The sequence below is a fragment of the Chelonia mydas genome, chromosome 17 (genome assembly GCF_015237465.2).
Source record: "Chelonia mydas isolate rCheMyd1 chromosome 17, rCheMyd1.pri.v2, whole genome shotgun sequence".
Lineage (NCBI taxonomy): Eukaryota > Metazoa > Chordata > Testudines > Cheloniidae > Chelonia > Chelonia mydas.
Window position 1 is genome coordinate 2,006,197 of NC_051257.2, and position 22,663 is coordinate 2,028,859.

Sequence of the window (22,663 nt, forward strand, 5' to 3'; positions counted from 1 at the left end):
CAAACAGAGCAGGTATGCGACTGCCCGGGCCAAAACCCCACATCAACATCCAACCTGTGCTGCTCAAACCAACTGCTTCCCCATGGCTCGGGGACAACCACCACCCTTGTCAGGCCAGTGGGGCCCTCACTCTCCCAGCAAGGCCACTCTCAGAGCCAGCCAGCTTCTGCCCAGTACCTTGCACAAGCTTCGGCGTACACAAAGGAACTGCACGGCTGTGTCTCAACGGAGCCTGGCCTCCAAGCCAAAGCAGAAGTTGCAGCTGCCAGCTCTGCTCCCTGATGACAAAACCCCTCGGCCTAACTGCTAATCGCCTGGTACAACAAGGATGTGATGCTGGGCTGGGTCTGACCTCAGGGACTGCAGCCTGCATCACAGAGCAATCCTGCCCTGGCCCTTTAAAACCCCCATCCTGCAGGGTGAAATCCGTGGCCTGACAGCTGTCTGAGCCTTCCCCTAATGCAGGCCAGGTTGGATTTCCAAGAGCCAGTGCAGCAGAGTGGACCCAACAAAGCTAGCCCACCTCTGACTCCAGCCAGCCACCAGCCTCGCTGCTGGGCGGCCCAAAGCTCTCTCCTGGAGGAGGGTGGAGGAAGCAGGCCACCACACTGGTAATCAATGGCCCTGCTACTAATGGAAACACTCCTGGTGCTGACCATGCCCCGCCCCAAGCCGGAGCCCCAGGGAGCTCACAGAAAGCTGACGGCATTGGCCTTTCCACGGAGGGCTGCTCACCAGGGCCAGTACCAACAGGAACAAGTTTAACACTCAACTGACTGCGGACCTTACTGACTCTGGGATGCACCCGCGGGCTGCGCTGCTTGCTTGCCAGCAGCCCAAAGGCCAGCCTGGAGTAAACCGAAGTGAGTAACTGCGGCCGCTGTGGTCCTCCTCAGGGAGTGCCGCCTGGCTCCCGGACCCAATGTGCCATGCTCACTCGTCCTCCAGCAGCAGAGGGGCCAGCAGTCCATTGGGGGCAACAGGCATGGGCTGCCCCTTGGGCACCGGAGGGGTGGCACACTTCCTCCTTCAGACTCAGAGCGCCAGCAGCCTCACCCCAGCGTTACTCTTCCCTGTGTGGAGTGAGTCCGCCTGGCCACGGCCTCTCCCCGACGCTCAGGTAACTCCCACCCCAGGGAGACAGAGGAGAGGGTCCAGTGGCCCAGGACCCATGTGTCACGGAGTCCCCAGGCGATGCTCTCGAACTGCTCCCTACGAAGCCAGGCAGGACTCTGGGGAAGTCGCCTTTCTGGGAGCAGCCTGTCTGCAGGACACACAGCTCACCCAGCTTCCACCTTCCTGGGTCTGACCTCGGAGCCTTCAGCATCCTCTGCCCCTCCGTGCGCTTCCCACAGCGAGTCCACCCAGGCAGGGTCCTGGGGAAGCCAGAGGGTCCTGCACCCCAACTTCGCAGTCAGACGAGACTCTCAGCCAGCCAGTAAAACAGAAGGTTTATTAAACGACAGGAACATGGTCTAAAACAGAGCTTGTAGGTGCAGAGAACAGGACCCCTCAGCTGGGTCCATTTTTGGGGGCAGTGAGCCAGACAACCGCGTCTGCACTTCACTCCATGTCTCCAGCCAGCCCCAAACTGAAACTCTCTCCAGCCCCTCCTCCTCTGGGCTTTGTCCCTTTCCTTGGCCAGGAGGTCACCGGATTCCTTTCTTCTCCAACCCTTTAGCTCTCACCTTGCAGGGGGGAAGGGCCCAGGCCATCAGCTGCCAGGAGACAGAGTGTCGGCCATTCTCTGTGTCCAGATCCCTGCACACACCTGCCCTCTAGGGCTCTGCAACGATCATACACCCTTACCCCACCACCTAGATACTTAAGAACTGCCTAGGGGAAACTGAGGCACCCCCACACTATTCAGAGAAAACGTTAAGAACAGTCCCGCTTCGTCACACCCTGTCGGGACATCCCCTGCTGCGCTCTGGGACACTTGCCCCACCCACCACAGGTGCAGCAGTTAGTCCACAGCAGGCAGCTGAGGCACTGGAGAGAAAGCACAGGAAGCATACGGGGGCCTCTCCTGCATGCCGTGCCAGGATGAAAGGGAACGGCAGGCCCCTGCACACATCCTCCTATGGGCAGTAATACTGGTAAGGGATAGAAGAGGGGTGTCCTCAGAGAACAGAGCACACACCGCTCCTACCCTGCCTGCTAGACAAGCACCCCTTAATCCCTGGGCTGTGCACCCCTGGACTTGTTATTGCAGGGTAACTGGTGCTGATACATATTTTAAACAGCAGGGAAAATGGTTTTTGTGAAAGAGAATCCTGTGACCTCTGCAGCCAGGTGTGGGGGGCAAGGGAGGGATTTGATCAAACCAGGGAGTTCCAACACACGACACTCTGTCTCTCTAAATCTGAGAGTCGAGGTGTGACGAAGTGGGACTGTTCTTAATGTTTCCTCTGAATACTGTAGGGGTGCCTCAGTTTCCCCTAGACAGTTCTTAAGTCTCTAGGGGGTGGAATAAGGGGATGTAATTGTTGAAGAGCAAAGGGCCAATGTACATAAATGACCGGCACTCTGTCTCCTGGCAGCTGATGGCCTGGGCCCTTCCCCCCTGCCAGGTGAGAGCTAAAGGGTTGGAGAACAAAGGAATCCGGTGACCTCCTGGCCTGGGAAGGGGACAAAGCCCAGAGGAGGAGGAGGGGCTGGAGAGAGTTTCAGTTTGGGGCTGGCTGGGACATGGAGTGAAGTGCAGACGTGGTTGTCTGGCTCACTGCCCCCCAAAATGGACCCAGCTGAGGGGTCCTGTTCTCTGCACCTACAAGCTCTGTGTTAGACCATGTTCCTGTCGTCTAATAAACCTCTGTTTTACTGGCTGGCTGAGAGTCCCGTCTGACTGCGGACTTGGGGTGCAGGACCCTCTGGCTTCCCCCGCTGTGGGAAGTGCATGGAGGGGCAGAGGAGGCTGAATGCTCCGAAGTCAGACCCAGGAAGGTGGAAGCCGGGTGAGCTGTGTGTGCTGCAGACAGGCTGCTCACAGAGAGGAGACTTCCCCAGAGTCCTGCCTGGCTTCGTAGGGAGCAGTTCCAGAGCGTCGCCCGGGGACTCCGTGACACGAGGCTTCTCGCCAGAAGAGGTACAGCAGCAGCACCCGCAGCCACAGGGGTTAGAAGCTCCTGATGGCTCCCAAATGCCAAGGAGAGGTCTGAGGTGCCTTCCGGCAGCTCCCAGGCACACGGAAAAGCAAAGGGAGCGATGGGAGCACAGCTCCCAGACCTGCACACACACACTGGGGCACACCGGCGCCCTCCCACACACCAGCCCGCCCACGGAGGCACTCAGAGCCAGAGCTGCTCACGCACACGGGGCAGAAGCAGCGGGGAAGCCATAGCACGCGGGTTGGGAGAGCTGAGCGGGTGCATGTACACAGGTATGTAGGAATAACTCCCTGATTTACAGAAGCCATGAAGATCCTCTCCAGCCTTCTGTGAGCTTCCTCCACTGGGGTCAGCTGGGCACTGGGGCCGGCTACAGCCTAAAGGTCAAACCAGCATTAGTGTCACCCTTCGTGCCACTCACTGTCCTGAGCAAAGAAGGCAGCTGGGGAACCACCTGCTGGCAAACTACTGGGATTCTTTGCCAAAGGCAGGGCTCAGCCTCTGCAGGGCAACTCTCCACGAGCAGGGGAGCGGGAGGAAGCTGGCCTCCTGGGGCCCTCAGAGCTGGTGACAAATGCAGAGGGAGTGTGCGTTTGCCCCCTCAGTCGCCTGCTGCCAAACAGCATGGGAGTTTGCATGCCCTGCGTGCTGCAGGGACAGGGCTGGGGCAAGGCTCCCCCAGGGAGGTCTTAGCTCCAAGCAGGAACTGCCCCCCAAAGCCCTTTCTCCAGGCCTTCTTCCTCTGGGAAGAGCCGTGGCAGAGCCTGCAGCCAGCACTCCCAAGGGGGATGAAGCTAGGCGCACAGCACTCACAGCTGCCATGGCAAAGGCCTCGCCGTCTGCCAGACATGGCGCACTGGCCCACCCACCCACCCGCACAGGGCACCGAGGGGTCAGCGCTTGCAACGCGCTCCACCAACACTACGAATGAGGGGGGTTAGCCCTGCTGAGCTCTCACGCTCACCACGCGGCCCGGGGGTCAGCAGGGCTCCTCTCCACTACCAAGGGCTCCACGGCCCCGAGTCCCTGCGTGGGGATCCAACCTGCTGGCTGAGCAGAGGGGACGCTGGACTGGCTCCCCACTAGAAGAGGCGTGGGTTTGCTGCAGTGCTTGGCAGCCACTGAGGGCAAGGGAGGGGGCTGATCCAGCGCTCCCAAAATAGAGAACAGAGCTCCCTCCCTCAGCGGTGTCCACCCAGCCCGAGGGGCCCGTGGGGCAGGGTACGGCCAGTCACACCCGGAGAACCACTGAGCAGCACCCAAAAGCTCAGGCCCCGAGGAGGAGGGTGAGTGGGTATGTGGGGGAGAGGGGCTTGGGGAGGGGGTTCTTGAACACCGCTGTCTCCACTGCTTCCTGCAGCAAGACAGACTTGAACCAGCCTCGAGCTCCCAGGCCAAGGCACATGGCGGCTCAGGGCTACATTTAACAGCTGCATAGCAAAGGCTTCTTCAGGTTCCCGCAGAGTCTGCGCGTGCTCGAGGGCAGCGATACCACAGCCAAGGGACTGCGCTCGCAAGCAGCAACGCTTCCGCAGAGCCTGACCAGGCAGGCCGGGGCCCGGCACACCTTCCCTCCGGGGCAGAGGCTGGAGCCAGGCACAAGAGCTGCCATGCAGGCAGAGCTGCCAGCCAAAGATCTTGGCTCTCTGGCCATGTTTCACCAAAGCAACTGTCCCAGGAACACTCTAGTTACCGGGGGGGTGGGGGGAGGGGAAGAGGGGGAGACTCGGATCGTACGGAGCAAGGGATGGCCTCCCCCCCACAAGAGTGTGCCCCGGGAAAACCAGCAGCACCCAGCTGATAGCGGAGCACTCCCAGGAGCAGGCTACTTCTCAGCCATTCACAAGGAGGGTTTGATTCCCCACTGACCCCAGTCCCTTGCCGCCCCCATCCCCAGCTGCCACTGGAGTCAGCAGAGTGCCCTTTTAAACCTACGCCCAATGGACACACGTCCAGCCCTCCCCACGCAGCACACCGCCCCGGCACGGCCACTGCCAGGCTCGCACACTCTGCGCCACCCAGCCGAGTCACACTGGGGCACAGTTCTATACTCCTCAACTAAGAGCTTAGCCAGCTACCGTCTCAGTGACACTGCTCAATGGTGGTCACGGGGCTTTCACGGCCACCGACCTCCCCTGTCCCCAGCTCCCCAACCCAGCAGCTCACCTGCTGGGGGGATCCCTCTGCGGCTCCAGGGGGAGGCAGCTGCTTCTCCGCTGGCTGGGGTTTCTCCGTGGAGCGAGCCGGGTCAGACAGAGACAGGGAAGCTGAGTGACTTGGGTTTGTCCTTAGGAATCCCGGTAAGGAGACCAGGCGAGGGTCCACCCCACAACGCCCGGCCCCACATACGCTGCACAGCACACGTCAGGCCTGCAGACTAACGAACGTTTCACACCACACCGGGCTAGCCCCAAAGGGCCAGGAAGGGGCATGTGGTTAGGACGCTGGGCTGGCATGCAGGAGACACAGGTCAGGTTCCTGGGGCAGAGGGCTCATGGCGGCACGAACAACAGGGCCAAGGGCTCAACACCTTGGGCAGGAAGCAACACCTGGTTCTGCAGCGCCCCCTCCTGTCACTCCGGGAGTGGTGATGATGGCTCTGAGAGGGACTGAGGAACCGACTCGCAGACCTTGAGAAATGAACAGCATCTGCAAGAGGTTCCCAGGAAGCCCTGTGGGTGGCAGGGGTGTGCTGCTCGGAGCAAAGAGGAAATACTAACTGTCCCTGGTTTGGAGCAGCTGGGGCACCAGCGTCCTGCCCAGGGGCCTGGCTCCCCCAGGAAGATCCCAGAGGAAGCTTGCACCCAACGTGGGAGCCTGCTCTGCGAACCCCCACTAATGCAGCGCCCTGAGCAGGCTGCTTGGCAAGGAAGGATTGAGCTCTGTCCCTAAAACACAACCCCGAGACTCGCTACCAAACAGAACGGGGAAGGGAAGATCACCACTGACTGCTGCTGGACCCTATGACCTGCCCAGCAGCCAAAGGGGCTCCTCCTCCAGCCCTGGCCCGCAGGCTAACAGGAGCAAGCCTATGTGTTGGAACAGGTCCGGCAGCCCTGACCCAGGAGGAGCAGCACCGGCGTGGGGCTGGGAACGCACAGTAAGTTACGGTGAGCAGCTCACGCCATGCACCGTCACCAGACGGCTCCAAGTGGCACGTCCTAGCACTCCTGCGAGGAAAAGCCATGCACTTCTTCAGCTAGGCACAAAGCGTATGATCAGAGCCTGGCTGTGTGCTGACACGGACACCACGCTTAGCTCCGCAGCACTCACAGGCAGTGTTAGGAGTGACAGGCCCAGACCACACACCGGTGCCATGCATCACCGGTCTAGACTGCACACACTCGTGTGTACCTTGGCTTGCCCCGGAGCAGCTGCTTTCTGAGGTGCCACTTGTGTAGGCTCCACTTTGGTTCCTGAGGGTTGCACCATCTGCTCTTGTTTTGCTTTGGGGTCAGGGGTGGCTACTGGCCCTTCCTCCTCCACAGGAGATGGGGAGCCAGGCTTCTCGGGTTCCTTCCCCACTGGGGGTGTCTTCGGCTCAGGAGGTTTCTCCTCCTCCTGCTTCTCCGCTGGCCTGAGGCGAGGCCTGTGCTGTTTGGTTTTGCCTCGGGACATCAGGCTTCTCAGACCCACCGAGATCTCGTCCTTTGGGCCAGTCTCCTTGGGCTCCGGCTTTGGGGAGGACGCAGGCAATGGAGGTGGAGACACCAGCCTTGGTGGCACCTTCTCTTCCTTCTTGGCTGGCGAAGCTGGCTCAGGAGACTTCACGTCCCTCCCCAGCTCCTTGGTGCTGCCAGAGGCCTCGCCAGGCAGGACTTTGCGCACCACCTTCCGCACCACCCTCACCACTCTCTTCCTGGACAGGCCCTGGCTCTCCTCTCCCAGCGGCTCAGGCTGGGCCAACGAGCCAGGCCTGGATCCTTCCAGGCCGTTCATGGTCTGGGCAGGTGTGTGGGAGGGAGGCTGGTTATCGCCGTTGAGCAGAGGCTCTGGGCTCTTCACTCTCTCTGGAGGCTCTGGGCTTCGGGGAGCGGGTGGCTCGTCTTCCCCTGCATTTGGATTTTCTGACTACAGTTACAAATACATGACCACATTACAGGAGGGCATCCCCTTACCACCACACACACATACACACGCACATGCACACACAGCGGGAGAGAGGACACACAGAAACCTCCCTTCAGCAGCTAACCCAGCTCCAGCCTCCCCTGCCAACCCCGTCAGTGCATCCACATCACAAGTGACACAGACACAGGAGAAGAGTGTTCTGGGCTCCATCCTGCGCCCACTGCCATCAGCACCAGTTCTGCCATGGCTGCAATGGGCACAGGACCGGGCCATGGAGCTACAGATGCTTTGTTTAGTGTTCACAGATTTCCCAGGCCAGGACAAGCTTGTTCTGAGACCTCGCCATGTGACACGGCTTACGAAGCGCACTGGTAACAAAGCTGCACCCCTCACGGAGTCCAGACCAGCCACTGCTCTGCAGGGTGCTCCCCAAAGACGGGTTTGGAAAAGGAGCCATGGTGGATGGCTCTCTTCATGCACTACTGCTTTGAGCCCTAGCACCAGGACTAACGGAAACACTCCCAGAAAGTTTCACTACATCTCCAGGTCCAGGCAGGAGATGATGATGTCAATGTGCGACCCTACCTGCTGGAGTGTCTACCACCACAATGCTGGGGGAGACCTGAACTTGCAGGTCCAGACTCCACCTCCCTGCAACCGGGGAGAGGGGCACCCGCAGCACAGGGGATGGAGGACAGTTGGTCCCCACCTCCTGCAAGGGCCAGTCTGGTGGGGGGCGGGGGAGAAACCTCTCCCTGCACTATAACTGGAAGAGACAACACCTCCCACCTGTGCCTAGACCGGCAGAGCTCCCCCACTCTGGGCTCAGCCGCTCAAAGCCCACGTACAGATGGCTGGGGCTCCTGTCTCCACCATGTCAGCATGCAGGATGCACACACAAGTCCTGCACTGGTTGGGGGACTCCTCTCAGAGGTTTACGTTGCTGCTAGACTCCAGCAGGACCAGCCCAAGAAGTGGACATTTGAGCTGAACATAATTAATTCAAGCCCTCCGCTGAGACTTTGCATGGTGAAGGAGGTGGCAGAGGTGGGTTCCACCCTGCCCCAACAGTCTGCAGAGAGGCAGGTGGATAAGAAACCTGGGAGCTGCCAATTCCTTGACAAGAAAGATAAACAAAGGGCTTTGAACTAAATCCTGGAGCCAAGTCCTGTGGCGTCAGCTCTGCACCCTGTCGTTAGTGGTGGCTGCAGCAGAAACACCAAATTACTGAGAAACACCCCCAGGCCCAGGCCCAGAGGTCTGCTCTTCCCATCCTGCCAGGCACAAGTGGCTCTCACCCATCCTCCCGCACCCAGCATGATCCAGGCTGGGAGAGACGCAAGCAGCAGTGTGTCATAGATCCTGGGCCGATTCAGATCCCGCTGGGTGTCTCAGGCTGCTGCCCTAGTCCCGTCTCTGTATGCAGCTCATTTGGTGACACAGCTCGTCCTGTCCACGCCCCTCACCTGTCTCTCATACGCACCTGCCAAGACCTTTGTCTGTCACTCAGCTCTGGGCTTCTCTCCCTGTGAATGATTTACACTAATGGAGCATGTTACTGGTGACAGCAAAACGGATCCCCCAGCTTGGCGCTGCCCACGCTGCCCCTGATCGGCCAGCCCGTTTGATCTCTAGGTCTCCAGCCAGCGGCTGATACTCCAGAGAGGTAGGAACAAAGCCAGCTAGAGTCTGTGTCCGGGCTGCTACCATGCGGGGCAGCATCTCACCACCCCACTGCAGCTTTCTTTTCCCTAACTGCTGCCAGTAATGCCTCACCGCTCAAAGCTGAGTGCTCAGAAAAGCCTCTCCAGCCTTGTCCAGGAAGCTGCACTCTCCATTTAGCTTTCTTTTTCAAAGGGGGGGGGGGGGATGATCCACCTGGCCAGCAGGTTTGGAACAGCAACCAGGGTTCTGCAGCATGTTCACACGCTCAGCAATTCTCCCTGCAAATCGGTGCCCCACTAACAGGGCACGCCTTGGAATTTCCTTCCCTGCTCATTTACCGTCGTGTATGACGTTACTCCTCCTGCAAACCACACGAGAACCTTTTATCGACCCCCAGACAATCCCATCCCCCAACGCTCCATTAAAGCCAACCCAGGAAAGAGGAGATGTGCTGAAGGTGGAAAGAGACCAGCAGGCAGCAGAGCACCTGTCTGAGTGAGCAGCCAAGCCCCCAACGGGTTAACCTTGCACAGCAGGTGGTGACAAAATCCAGGTTAAAGAGACTGGATCAGTCCCAGCCCCCCGCCCCCCCCCCCCCGTCACTGCTTCTAGCCAGAGAGGGTCGCACACCGGTGAGATCTGAAGCAGAGATAAATCCGTTAGACTTGCAATCTAGCCTCCTTAACATACTGCACTGCAGCACGACCTGCCTTGAGAAACACTCTGCAGCAAGTTGACCGGCAAGGCAAAGCACTCACAAAACCAGCCTCTCCAGGGGTGTCCATTGTGCACTTCACTCCCCACCCCACAGGGCACTGCCCCATGCCCCGGCAGGCAGGAAAGAGGCCCACAGCAGAAGGCATTCAGAGGGAACATGGCTTATGACAGGTAAAGTGAGGCAGGTGACAGACCCCTGCTCCTCTCTTGTGCACCGTGCTGCTCTGGAGAGCAGCTCCCGAGAAAGCCAGCTCAGCTTGGTGCCCATGGGAAATGCTGTGGCATTTGCTTCGGGCTGAGCTGGATGGGCCATGACTGCAAATACCTTACGGGCAAATTCCTCCCTGGCAAGGAACAGGGATCCCCTGGAAAGGCAAGCCGTGTCCCACGGCCCCTGGACCTGGCGGCGATCGGGTGGCCGGTCTGTGCCGAGTGGCTGCCAGCCAGCCCTCTTGTCAGCTGGGGAAGAGCAAGCACGCAGAGGAGCTCCCAAAGGGTCAGCCGGCAGCAGCCCACATGGGATCAACGTTCCCAGCACCAGAGACGTGCCTGCTGATACCGCATCAATCGAGATGTTCGCTGATTAACACCACTGAAGTGAGAGGTGACACGGCTGGGTGTCAGAGGGGCAGCATCTCCACAGGTCCCCTACCGCAGCCTGCGCTCTGTGTCTGAACAGCAGGATGGCTCTCTGGACATGGGACCGGAGGAGAGGAGGCTGCACCCAGCCCAATCTGTCAGTCATGCAGATTAGTGATGATGCTGTATGGATCTTTCTGTAAAGTCACTTTTATAGCAATACAGTCCCAGCAAGACGAGCTGGGACTTTGGTAAGATTACCGCTTTACCAGCGCTGTTTGTCATTTCTTTCCTCCGGTTTTGCTAATCACCAATATACAGGAATCACTTGATCCACCTCTGGAATTCAGCCATCTCTGGGGAGGAGCCAGGCAGCTCGTGCCCACAACAGAGGAAAAAGGAAAGTTTGGTGTGGGGACAGGAGGCAGCAGAAGGACACTGACGGAGCATGTCTCAGGACCTTTACTAGCCCTGCACAGCAGAGCAAGCCTGGGCTCTCAAGGGTGCATGTGAAAGACCATCCCAATAACCTGCCACCACTCCACGGATAAGCCTGGCGAGGAGCACAGAGCAACCCTGCTGGGAGGTGAACCACTGCTCCCGGCAGCTCCGCTTCTGAGCCTTAGTGCAACAACCAGCCATCCCCTCAAGTCAGCTGATGCCCCCTTCTTCAGCTCCACCCTCATTAGCACAGAGAGATCTGCCCCCAGCTCCTGGGGGTCAGCATCCTACAGGCAGAATGACACGACAACCTGCTCAGCGACCACTTCTGCCTGCATCTCATGCTCAGCCAATCAAATCCCGTTCTACTTCCATCCCGTCTCCGAGGTAACCAGCCCGCAGCCACAGAATCACACTCCCTGACCCCCAATAAGCAAGGCACTAGGTTAGGGGTGCAGGCTGGCCTGATGGCTCAGAGCAGCACGTGGCAGGGCAGCCTGGGCACCGCCACATGGGATTCACCCCAGAACCACTGCAGAGCCTCTCTACAGGCCTCTCTGACCTACCCAGGGTTGTGAAAAGCTGCCCCCAGATGGAGCTGCACCCAGCTGTCACGGAGTCCCTGGGCGATGCTCTGGAACTGCTCCCTACGAAGCCAGGCAGGACTCTGGGGAAGTCTCCTCTCTGGGAGCAGCCTTTCTGCAGGACACAAAGCTCACACAGCTTCCACCTTCCTAGGTCTGACCTCGGAGCATTCAGCATCCTCTGTCCCTCCTGTTTCCCCCAGCAAGTCCGCCCAGGCAGGGCTTCTGGGGAAGCCAGAGGGTCCTGCCCCCCAAGTCCGCAGTCAGACGTGACTCTCAGCCAGCCAGTAAAACAGAAGGTTTATTAGACGACAGGAACATGGTCTAAAACAGAGCTTGTAGGTGCAGAGAACAGGACCCCTCAGCTGGGTCCATTTTGGGGGGCAGTGAGCCAGACAACCACGTCTGCCCTTCCCTCCATGTCCCAGCCAGCCCCAAACTGAAACTCCCTCCAGCCCCTCCTCCTCTGGGATTTGTCCCTTTCCGGGGCCAGGAGGGCACCTGATTCCTTTGTTCTCCAACCCTTTAGCTCTCACCATCTCATCAGTTGCCAGGAAACAGGGTGTCGGCCATTCTCTGTGTCCAGACCCCCCGCACACACCTGCCCTCTAGGGCTCTGCAAGGATCATACACCCTTACCCCACCACTTAGAGACTTAAGAGCTGCCTAGGGGAAACTGAGGCACCCCCACACTATTCAGAGGAACCATTAAAAACAGTCCCACTTCGTCACACCAGCCCACTGGGCCTGGGAACAGCAGCTTCCTCCTCACTGGAGGAATCCCACCCTCTGAAAGGAAAAACAGCAGCAGTGGCTTTGCTGAGCCAGAGGCTCACCACCTGGGATGGGTAACGTCCAAGAGCCAGAAGCAGCACGCCACCCTGGGGCCACTTCTTTGATGCCAGCCACGCTAGGGCCAGCCCGAAGAGCAAGCTGCCTGTTAAGCAGAGTTGGTCTGGTACCTGCAGTCAATGGCCTTTGGGTCTCAAAGGAGGTTGTCTGGGCCTGTGAGTTAGCACAAGTTGGATGCAACACTCAAAGCTAGCCCCCCGATCCCACAGACACTTACTGCCCCATCCTCTTTCCCAGTTCTTTTCACAGATAAAAGTTTGTCCTCATCCTTAACCTGGGGGATAAACAGAGAAGAGGGGCACATTTCAGTCAGAACTCTCAAAGGGACTTCCAGACTCTCTCTCACACACACTTTCCACTAGCACTTTCTGAGCACACGAGCGTGGCTGAGATCAGAGCCGGGGGGTGGTGCGGCTGCTTCCAGAGGCTTCGGCTTAGGCTGCTCCCATTCTTGTGCAATTCACTGCTGCGACCACAAGAGTTCAAGCAGAAACAGGACCTCCGGAACTCACCACTGCAGGACGCTGGAGCAAACAGCTTGGTAAGGTTCAAAGATGACAAGAGTTATGAAACCAGGAGTAGCATTAGCAGATATATTAGCATGAAGAAAGTTACAAGGACGACTGATACTCATGCTTCAGAGCAAATAGGGGTTGCTTGTGGGGCTTAGGAAGCAACAGCCACCCAAGGGACGCCATTAGACAATGGAGTGTGTTATGGGGGAACTTGTGTGCCTTCCTCTGAAGTATGAGGCATAGGCCACGGCAAAGCCAGGGACCCCGAAGGTGCATTCAGTACACAGTAAAGCTTATGGCTTCCCTTACATTCACAAGCATTGGAGACGAATGCAAAAAACGTTTCCCAATTATTTCAAAATCAAAAACCTCACCGAGCCTGCTGAGGGGGAGAAAGCAGAGATGACATTGAAACACTCCTCCTGCATGGCTTTGTAACACCACTCCGCCTAGGAGGCTCAGCTGCCCTAGGTCAGCTACATGCCGACATGCTCCATAGCTCACAGCAGCTAAGCTCCGTCAAACAGGAGGGACTGAATTTGCAGTTGGTGACCTGGCTGGCAACTAAAGCCCCATTTCCCCTCCCCAGGAGGGTTTCTATCTTTCTGCTTGTTACTCAGTTTAGCTCTGACAACTGAGCTAAACTGAGTAACAAATGAAAAGCCAAGTGCTCAGATAAGGAAAGTGACCTGGCTTGGGGCGAGGTGCCCCTGCTCTTACCACATCAGACAACAGACTGCATGTTAAACGTCATCAGCTAATCTCTCCAGCAGCCGGCCTTTTGGGAAGCGCTGGTGAATATAAGCACACGCCTTTGCCCGCCCTGGAAAATTCCAGTGAAAGCAAGCGGTGACCAGGGCTTCTTTAAACCTGGCAGTGCTCTGAAAAGGCCTCTCTACAACAGAGGATAGACTAATAGGGAAGAAATTTTTCTTGGCCTGTGTGGTTGTGCCCTGCACTGCGTTAGCAACAAGGGGTCCCTGGCAGCAGGAAGCACAGCAACTCCCCAATCAATAGCTGATCTCTAGTCAGGGCAAGCCATCGCCCAAGATACGCCATCTTAACTGGGAACCCAATTACGGGCCTGATCCAAAGTTCACTGAAAACCATGGAACAACTCCCATGGACTTCACTGGTTCTAGGATCAGACCCTAAGAGAGGCCATTAGAACAGAAAGCAGTGGGAAAAGCCTTCACATGAAATACAGTATTAGAGTTACAGAGTCAATAGTCCCTGCATTCGGCTGTTTCTCCTTGAAACCTACCTAACCCCTGTGCCCGGCTGAATGCATCCCCAGGAAGTGGGATTTCAGCTATTCCCATCCCTGTTGAGCAGCGTTCACAGCTGACTGCTGTCCCCCAGCTTTAGCTGAGGGAAATACAGTCTCTCCCCCCCCCGCCACATGAAGCAAGTGGCAACGGTTAGAATTAAACGTGGTTAGGAACATCTTCTGTGAAAACCGTCAGTCACAAGCGGGCCACTGGCGGCATTAGTAATTCACCCACTCAGGCCATGCATTAGTAACCTCTCCTTGGGGTAATCCCCCAATACCATGGTACAAGGGGGAACTCAGCCCCCCCATACACAGCTACTGTAAAACTTGGGTTTCAGGATGTAACAGGCTTCAGTGTCTCACCATTTCACTGCTTCCAGTGCACCCAGCCTCTCAGCCAGCGAAGCCATGGCTCCCACACTGCACTCGGGCCCCCAGGGACCGGTGCTTTCCGGATCAGGAGCTATGACTACACCTTGGGAAGCTTCTCCGAAGCATTTAAACACCACCCCAAGGAGATCCCCACCCTGGAGCTCAGCGACTGCATTTAGATTCAGCTTGACTCATGGTACAAAAGAAGTCTCCCAAGCTGAGGTCAGTGCACAGCTGGGAATCCTTCCTCACCAGCTTGGGTTACTGCTGGCACTTGAGAGTACAGCTCAGCCCCCGCTCCCCCACCAACGGCTAACGCTGGCTTGGGCATTGCTCCTGCACATGTCACTCCAGAGCGTCAAAGCCACTTCATTTGCAAGAGTGAAGGACCGCACAGCAGCTGTGGGCTCTCCTCTTTGCCTCCCTGCACAGACCCCAAAGCCAAGGTTACAGTAATGTTCTTGTAGCACAGCTGGACCAGGAGCCCAGATGTTAGTGCTCCTTAACACGGGTTATTTACCAGGCAGATGTTAATGATGGGGGGGCAGCTCCCAGTGTGCTCAGTTCACAAGGGGGGAATTTGGCCCCTGTGCAGAGGACATCCCTGAAATCCCATGTCAGGCCTTGTGCTGGCCCGCTGCACTGGGGGAATTGCACCCAAGGTGAGCAGCACATTGCACCAGGCAGAAACTTTCAAACAGCTGTTGCAAACAAGGGCCGGACGTGCATGCTGCGTTGCTGTGCCCGCCCCGCCCAGCCCCCACTGCGAGCAAGGGGGGACTCCTCATCCCGAACGCTCCCCAAACTGGGCAAACTAGGAGCAGCTTCCTGGTAACATGCTGTCTGCTGGGCACACAAACTGCACAAAGGCCGAGCATGGCAGGGGCGGCAAACACAAGCGAGACTTCCCTTTTGTTCCCAGAATGCAAACCGTGAAGAAAAGGCCATGGCGACGTCACAGGGAGCTGGAACCGGAACAGCTGCCCTGACTGGGAGGAAGAGAGGGGAGAGGTGAAACTTACGTTCAAGCGATGATCTTGCTTCTTCCTAGAAAGGAATGATGGGCCAGGCACATGGCCATTCAGCAGGGGTGCTGGGCCATGCCTGGGATGCATACGGGAGTAAGACAAGGAAAGGGGGAAGCTCTCCAAGGAAATTTAAAACAACAAATTCTGTAAAATGAGGGATGTTACAAGACGAAGGCACGAGAACAGAGCCGGACTGAACGCTCTCACACGGGGAGAACAGCCAGTCAGAGAACCAAACCTCAGCCATGTCTCCAGACAGCAGCTCGCAGCAAAGACTCGATTGGGAGATAGGAAAACAGAAGAAAACCTGTTCATTAGCCAAAAGCTGCTCCTGCCCTTGATGTTTTCAGCACCAGCTTTCCAGGAGAACAGCAGCACAAGACAAGCCCAGTCAGGGCTCAGCGGCTGGTATCGCTCCACGTTCCAGCAGGAACCCCGGCACTCACATGCATATCTACCCCGAGGAGTTACTGGGATTTAAGCAGCAACTCTACGTAAAGCATAAATACAAGGCAGACATACCAAGCGTCCCCATTACGCCCTCTAGGACTAGGGCAGGGTCACTGCTTCCCCTCCTGATCGATCACGGATTGAGGGGAGAGGCGCGCAGCCTGCCAACTCTTACAACAGCTCTGGCCTTTGGCAAAGAGGAGAAATTGCGCTGTGTAAAATAGAGAGCGCAGCATTTACACTGGCTATACAGCGGTAAGGCAAATTCCCAAGAATACAACTCAGCCCAGAGTCCAGCAGCTCAAGAAAGTCTGGCTTCTCCAGTGCCTGGAGAGGAAACAAGCATCCTAGCTGAACTACGCCCTTTCCTTTTTATCACTAACATGTGGCACCTTAAGTGTGCACAGGGCTACGCTTGCCCCAGAGAGCTCACAGCCCTGGATGTACAATACCAAGCAACACAATGGAGCGTACACACACACACAGGGTCACTCTCACTGATTTCCCCCACAGTACTAGCACACAGCTGATAACATGCAGCCATGCTGTGTGGCACTAGCCACCCCCATGAGCTATACCTGTCCTGACAAGGAACCATCTCTCCATTCAAACCACAAGCACGGAAATCAACAATGGAGTAAGCTAATGCCAGCATTTTGCCCCATGTGTCCAATTACACCTGTGTCACGGAGTGTGGGGGAGTCTGGGCCCTGCTCCCCTCTTCCTGGGATTCATTGTGACTCTCAGCCAGCCAGTAAAATGGAAGGTTTATTGGACAACAGGAACACAGTCTAAAACAGAGCTTGTGGGTACAACCAGGACCCCTCAGTCAAGTCCTTCTGGGGGGCAGGGAGCTTAGACCCCTGCCCTGGGGTTCCCTGCGTTCCACTACCCAGCACCAAACTGAAACTAAACGCCCCCCAGCAGGCTCTCTCCTGCAGCCTTTGTCCACCTTCCCGGGCAGAGATGTTACCTCCCCGTCCCCCTCCTGGCTCAGGTTACAGGCTCTCAGGTCTCCCATCCCCAGTGAAACGCCCCTGCCACATTCCCAGGTCAACACTCCCCCCTCCCCCCCCTTCGAGACTGAACTGAGCGGGGTCACTCTGACCAGTGACCTGGGGAAGTTCAGGGCCCCCTCTGCGGGGCAACGCATCCGCTATCATGTTGGCACTTCCCTTCACATGGACCACGTCCATGTCATACTCCTGCAGGAGCAGGCTCCACCTCAGGAGGTTGGCATTGGCTCCTTTCATCTGGTGCAGCCAGGTCAAGGGAGAGTGGTCGGTGTACATGGTGAAGTGCTGCCCGAAGAGATAGGGCTCTAGTTTCTTGAGGGCCCACACCATGGCCAGGCACTCCTTCTCGATGGCCACGTAGTGTTGCTCCCGGGGTAGCAGCTTCTTGCTCAGGTTACACGATGGGGTATCTCTCCCCCTTTTCATCCTCCTGCATTAATACCACCCCCAGTCCCGTGTCTGAGGCGTCGGTGAACACCATAAAGGGTTTGTCAAAGTCTGGGTTTCCCAGAACTGGGCCACTGACCAGAGCCTCCTTCAGCGCCCGGAAAGCCTCCTGGCACTGCTCGGTCCAGACCACCTTGTCTGGCTTCCCCTTCTTGCATAGCTCGGTGATGGGGGTGGCTATGGCGCTAAAGCGGGGCACAAACCTTCGGTAGTATCCTGCCAACCCAATGAAGGCTTGGACCTGCTTTTTGGTGTGGGGAGCGGGCCAGTCTCTAATCACCTCCATCTTAGCTGGTTCCGGCTTTAGGTGGCCGCTCCCCACCCAATGGCCCAGGTAAGATACTTCAGCCATCCCCACCTTGCACTTCTCCGCTTTTACAGTCAGCCCAGCCCCCTAGAGTCGGTCCAGCACTTGTCTAACCTGGGACACGTGGTCCTCCCAGGTCTGGCTAAAGACACAGATGTCATCAATATATGCCATGGCAAAACTCTCCATCCCCCTCAGTAGCTGGTCCACCAGACGCTGGAAGGTGGCCGGCGCTCCCTTGAGGCCGAAAGGCAGAGTCAGGAACTCATAGAGCCCCAGAGGGGTGATAAAGGCCGATTTCAGCTGGACATCTGCATCCAGTGGCACTTGCCAGTAGCCCTTTGTAAGGTCCATGGTGGTAAGGTATCGAGCTCCTCCCAATTTGTCTAGGAGCTCATCAGGCCTGGGCACGGGGTAGGCATCAGATACAGTGATGGCACTGAGCGTCCAATAGTCCACACAGAACCGGACCGACCCATCCTTTTTGGGGACCAGCACCACCGGCGAGGCCCAAGGGCTGGCAGATGGCTGGATCACCCCCAAAGCCAGCATGTCCCGGACCTCTCTTTCCAAGTCCTGAGCAGTTTTCCCTGTGACTCGGAAGGGGGAGCATCTTATCGGTGGGTGCGACCCCGTCTGCACCTGGTGGACAGTCAGATTAGTGCGTCCAGGCTGGTTGGAAAACAGCTGTCGGTACGGATGCAGCACCCCCCTGACCTCAGCTTGCTGGGCAGGGGTTAGCTGATCCGAGAGGGGAATTGTTTCCAGGGGGGAACCAGCTCTGGTCCCAGGAATAGATCTACTAAAGGGTCATCTCCCTGCTCCTCCCACTGTCCACACACGGCCAACACCACATTCCCCCTGCCATAATATGGCTTCATCATATTCACATGGTACACCCAGCGGTGGTGCGCCCGGTTCGACAGCTCCACCACATAGTTTACCTCATTGAGCTGCTTGACAACCTTGAAAGGGCCCTCCCAGGCGGCCTGTAGTTTGTTCTTTCTCACGGGGATGAGAAACATCACCTGATCCCCGGTGGCGTAGGCACGGGCCCACGCCATGCAGTCATACCAGACCTTCTGCTTCTTCTGGGCTCTGGCCAGATTCTCCCTGGCCAGGCCCATGAGTTCAGCCAGTCTCTCTCGGAAGGTCAGGACATACTCCACCACTGACTCTCCATCGGGAGTGGCCTTCCCCTCCCATTCGTCTCTCATCAGGTCCAGGAGGCCCCTTACCCTCCTTCCATATAACAGTTCGAAAGGCGAAAATCCGGTAGACTCCTGGGGCACCTCCCTGTACGCGAACAGCAGGTGAGGTAAGTACTTGTCCCAGTCCTGCGGGTGCTGGTTCATAAAGGTTTTCAGCATCATCTTTAGCGTCCCATTGAACCTCTCCACCAGCCCATTGGACTGGGGGTGATAAGCTGAGGCCCAGTCGTGCCGGACCCCACATTTCTCCCACAAGCACCGGAGCAGGGCCGACATGAAGTTAGACCCTTGATCTGTCAAGACTTCCTTGGGGAACCCCACTCGGCTGAAAATGGTCAGGAGCGCATCTGCCACAGTGTCTGCTTCAATGGAAGCTAAGGGCACTGCCTCGGGGTAGCGGGTGGCAAAATCTACCACCACCAGAATGTATTTCTTCCCCGACCGGGTCGTCTTGCTCAGAGGTCCCACTATGTCCATGGCCACCTTCTGGAAAGGTTCCTCTATGATGGGCAAAGGTTTCAAAGGCGCTTTCCCCTTGTCCCGGGCCTTCCCCACCCTCTGACAGGGATCACAGGATCGGCCATACTGCAAGACAGTGGTAAAGACCCCAGGCCAGTAAAAGTTCTGTAGCAACCTCTGCCGGGTGCGCCGGATTCCCTGGTGCCCTGAGAGGGGGATGTCATGGGCCAGGTACAGGAGCTTACGGCGATACTTCTGGGGGATCACCAGCTGCCTCCTAATCCCACAGGACTCTACTTCCCTTGTGGAGCCCATTCTCGGTACAGGAACCTCTCCTGGCAGCCTCTCCTCATGGTCCGTCCCACACTGAGTTGGCCAGGTCCCTGAGCTTCCGCAAGAAGGGATCTTTCTGCAACTCGGCCTGGAACCCAGTGGCTGGGGAAGGGATGGGGACCGCTTCCCTCTCATTGGCCGGGTCTGAGGCCACAATCTCTCTGAGCCGTGCCCCTTGGCGCTCCCTCCCCACCAGGGTAGGGTCCTGCGCCTCTGGTGTGGTACCCACCCAAGGTCAGGGCACAGTGCCCCTTGCCGGCTGTGGCTATGGGTCACAACCAGGGCGGTCTGGGGCTTGCTTGGCCATTTAGGTCCCGCCCATCAAAACCTCAGTGGGCAAATGGTGGTGCACCCCCACATCCTTGGGGCCCTCCTTGCCACCCCCATTTCAGGAGTACCCTTGCCACGAGCACCTTGAATGGGGTCCCACCCACCCCCGTCAGGGTCAGGTAGGTGTTGGGCACCACCCGATCTGGGACCACCACCCCGGGCCGGGCCAGCGTCATCTCCGTGCCCGTATCCCAGTATCCACTGACCTTCCTCCCATGCACCTCCAGGGGAACAAGGCACTCGCTCTGGAGGGACAGCCCCGCGCCCACCCTGTAAACCGAGAACCCTGAGTCCAGAGCCTCCAGCCCTCTGGAGGAGCTGGCCGGGGGTACTCTTCCCTCCTGAGCAGGTGGTAAGCTCGCAGCCCCCCTTGCCTGAGCCGTCTGCCCCTCGTCCAGCTGGGTCCCTACCCAGTTAACCCTGGGTAGGTTGGGTCTGCTCAGTCTGTCCCTGAGCCTGGGGCACTGGGTCAGTACGTGGCCTCTCGGAGCCACAGCGATAGCAGCTCAGGTCACGTTGATCCCCTCGAGTGGGTCAGATGGTCCTGACACCAGGCGTTCCCCTTAGGAGGGGGTTCTCCATATTTCCCCGCTGGGAGGTCCCATGGTCACTCTGCATTGGGGGGGGCCTGTTCTTTTGGGACTCCTCCCTGTTACCCCCGTCCAACTGTTCACAAACTCGTCGGCCAGCTGCCTTGCATGCTGTGGGTTCTCTTGCTTTTTGTCCACCAACCACAGCCTCAGGTCGGAAGGGCACTGTTCATACAGTTGCTCCAGTACGATTAGGTCAAGCAGGTCCTCTTTAGCTTGGGTCCCAGCTGTCCACTTGCGGGCATATCCCTGCATTCGGTTGACCAGTTGTAGGTATGTGACCTCAGGCGTTTTACGCTGACTCCGGAACCTTTTCCGGTACATCTCGGGGGTTGGCCCAAACTCACGGAGCAGGTCCTGTTTGAACAGTTCGTAGCCCCCTGCCTCCGCCCCTGTCATTCGGCTGTACACCTCCACGGCTTTGGGGTCCAGTAAGGGAGTGAGAAACTGGAGCCTGTCTGCAGGGTCAACCCTGTGCATCACGCAGGCATTCTCAAAGGCCGTCAGGAAGCTATCTATATCCTCCCCCTCCTTATGCTGGGCTAGGAAGCACTTATCAAAGCTCCTTGCAGTCTTGGGTCCCCCCTCACTCACCGCAGCCGGGGCCCCACTGCTCCTCAGCCTGGCCAGCTCCAGTTCATGCGGACATTGCTTCTCCTTCTCCTGCAGCTCACTTTGCCGCAACTTCTCATGCTGACACTGCTTTTCATGATCCTCCAGCTCCCTCATTTTCATCTCCCTCTCCCATTCCAGCCACATCCGCTCCAGGAATGGGGAGCTCCGCCGGGAGGATCCCCTGCTGGCTGCTGGGGTCAGGGTGCCCTCGGTATTCGCTGGGCTTCCCCCAACCCGTCCCCGAGGCATAGGTAGGAAGGGTCTCAGGATGTCCTCAGCAGCAGTCTGACCCCTCCCAGCCTGGTCAGGCACCAGTCCCACGCTGCGTCCGCCAGCCGGCTTCCCTCAGGGACAGGGATCGGGTCATCCAAGCGATCCCTCTCCTCCAACTGGGCAATCAGCTGTTCCTTGGTGGACCTCCCGACACGCAGCCCCCTCTGCCTGCACAGCTCCACCAGGTCGCTCTTAAGGCGTTTAGCGTACATCTCCCTGCTGGCCACTCGCAGGCCGGGCAGCTTTCTACGGTTTCCAGGAAGAACCCCTAAGGTGCCAGTCCTTCTCGAGGTCACCACCTCTTTGCCAGGGTCGAGCTGCAGACTCCTCCGCCCCTGGGACCACTCGCTGCAATCCCCCCCGAGGGACCCTGTTACTGCGAAAGTCCTTCTCTCTGGTCACACACTCCCAGGGGTTAACCGCCCCCTGAAACCGTCTCTCTCTGAATCTTCAGCACGCCTGGTCCCCGTCAATCCCCCTTTGTTTTACTGTTCCCCAGTCACTTACTGCAGGAAGCGCCGTTCACGGGGTGCAGTAGATCCCACCTCTGCCACCAATTGTCACAGAGTGTGGGGGAGTCCGGGGGCCTGCACTCCTCTTCCTGGGATTCACTGTGACTCTCAGCCAGCCAGTAAAATGGAAGGTTTATTGGACAATAGGAACACAGTCTAAAACAGAGCTTGTGGGTACAACCAGGACCCCTCAGTCAAGTCCTTCTGGGGGAGCAGGGAGCTTAGACCCCAGCCCTGGGGTTCCCTGCGTTCCACCACCCAGCACCAAACTGAAACTAACCCCCCCCCCCCCCCCCCCCCCCCCCCCCCCCCCCAAGCAGGCTCTCTCCTGCAGCCTTTGTCCACCTTCCCGGGCAGAGGTGTTACCTCCCCCTCCCGGCTCAGGTTACAGGCTCTCAGGTCTCCCATCCCCAGTAAACTCCCCTGCCACATTCCCAGGTCAACACTCCCCCCTCCCTGCACTGCAGGTGCGGATGGAAGCCTGAAAGGCTCAGCCAGCCTGCCTGACGGATGAAGACATGGGAGGTGCTGGGCTCCAGTAGGGATGCGCAAGGACTTGCATGTGGTGAAATTGTTAGAGCGCCGAGCGAGGCCTGGAGCCCAGGATGGCGGGAGCGCACAAGTGACAGCTCCGCAGTTCTCCACCAGCAGAAACCTGGTGAGCCGAAAACAGCAGCCTCCTGGCAACTGCCACAGCCTCCATTGGCACTAACTGTCCTTGGATGCCCATCATCACGGGACCAGTCAGCTAGAGCCAGGCGTTACAGAAATCAGCTCTCTGGGAGGCCTGGGGGACGGGCGAGGTGCTAGCTTGTCCCGTAGGCGTTCCGATCTTGTCTAGCCTGGGAGAAGCGCAGAACTAGCAAGAGGAAAGGGGGACACTCCAGCCACCACGAGGGAAAGGAACTTTCAA

General features: G+C 58.0%; 1 protein-coding gene across 27 annotated transcripts in view; it reads right to left on the reverse strand.

Annotated features, from left to right (window-relative positions):
- The window catches only part of MYO18A (myosin XVIIIA), a 141,906-nt gene that overhangs the window by 66,965 nt on the left and 52,278 nt on the right, over positions 1–22,663 (reverse strand). For 3 of the 27 annotated variants that reach the window (XM_043531011.1, XM_043531009.1, XM_043531007.1), the window contains exons 3-4: positions 12,237–12,293; positions 6,465–7,181 (exon numbers count right to left, since the gene is read on the reverse strand). The exons of 16 other annotated variants lie outside the window; for them this stretch is intronic. In XM_043531011.1, the coding sequence (XP_043386946.1) occupies positions 6,465–7,181; positions 12,237–12,293 (774 nt within the window). Of the gene's footprint in view, positions 1–3,409; positions 3,488–5,276; positions 5,340–6,464; positions 7,182–12,236; positions 12,294–22,663 lie in introns of all 27 variants that reach the window. 8 more of the 27 variants (XM_043531008.1, XM_043531010.1, XM_043531016.1 and 5 more) reach the window with 4 other exon arrangements.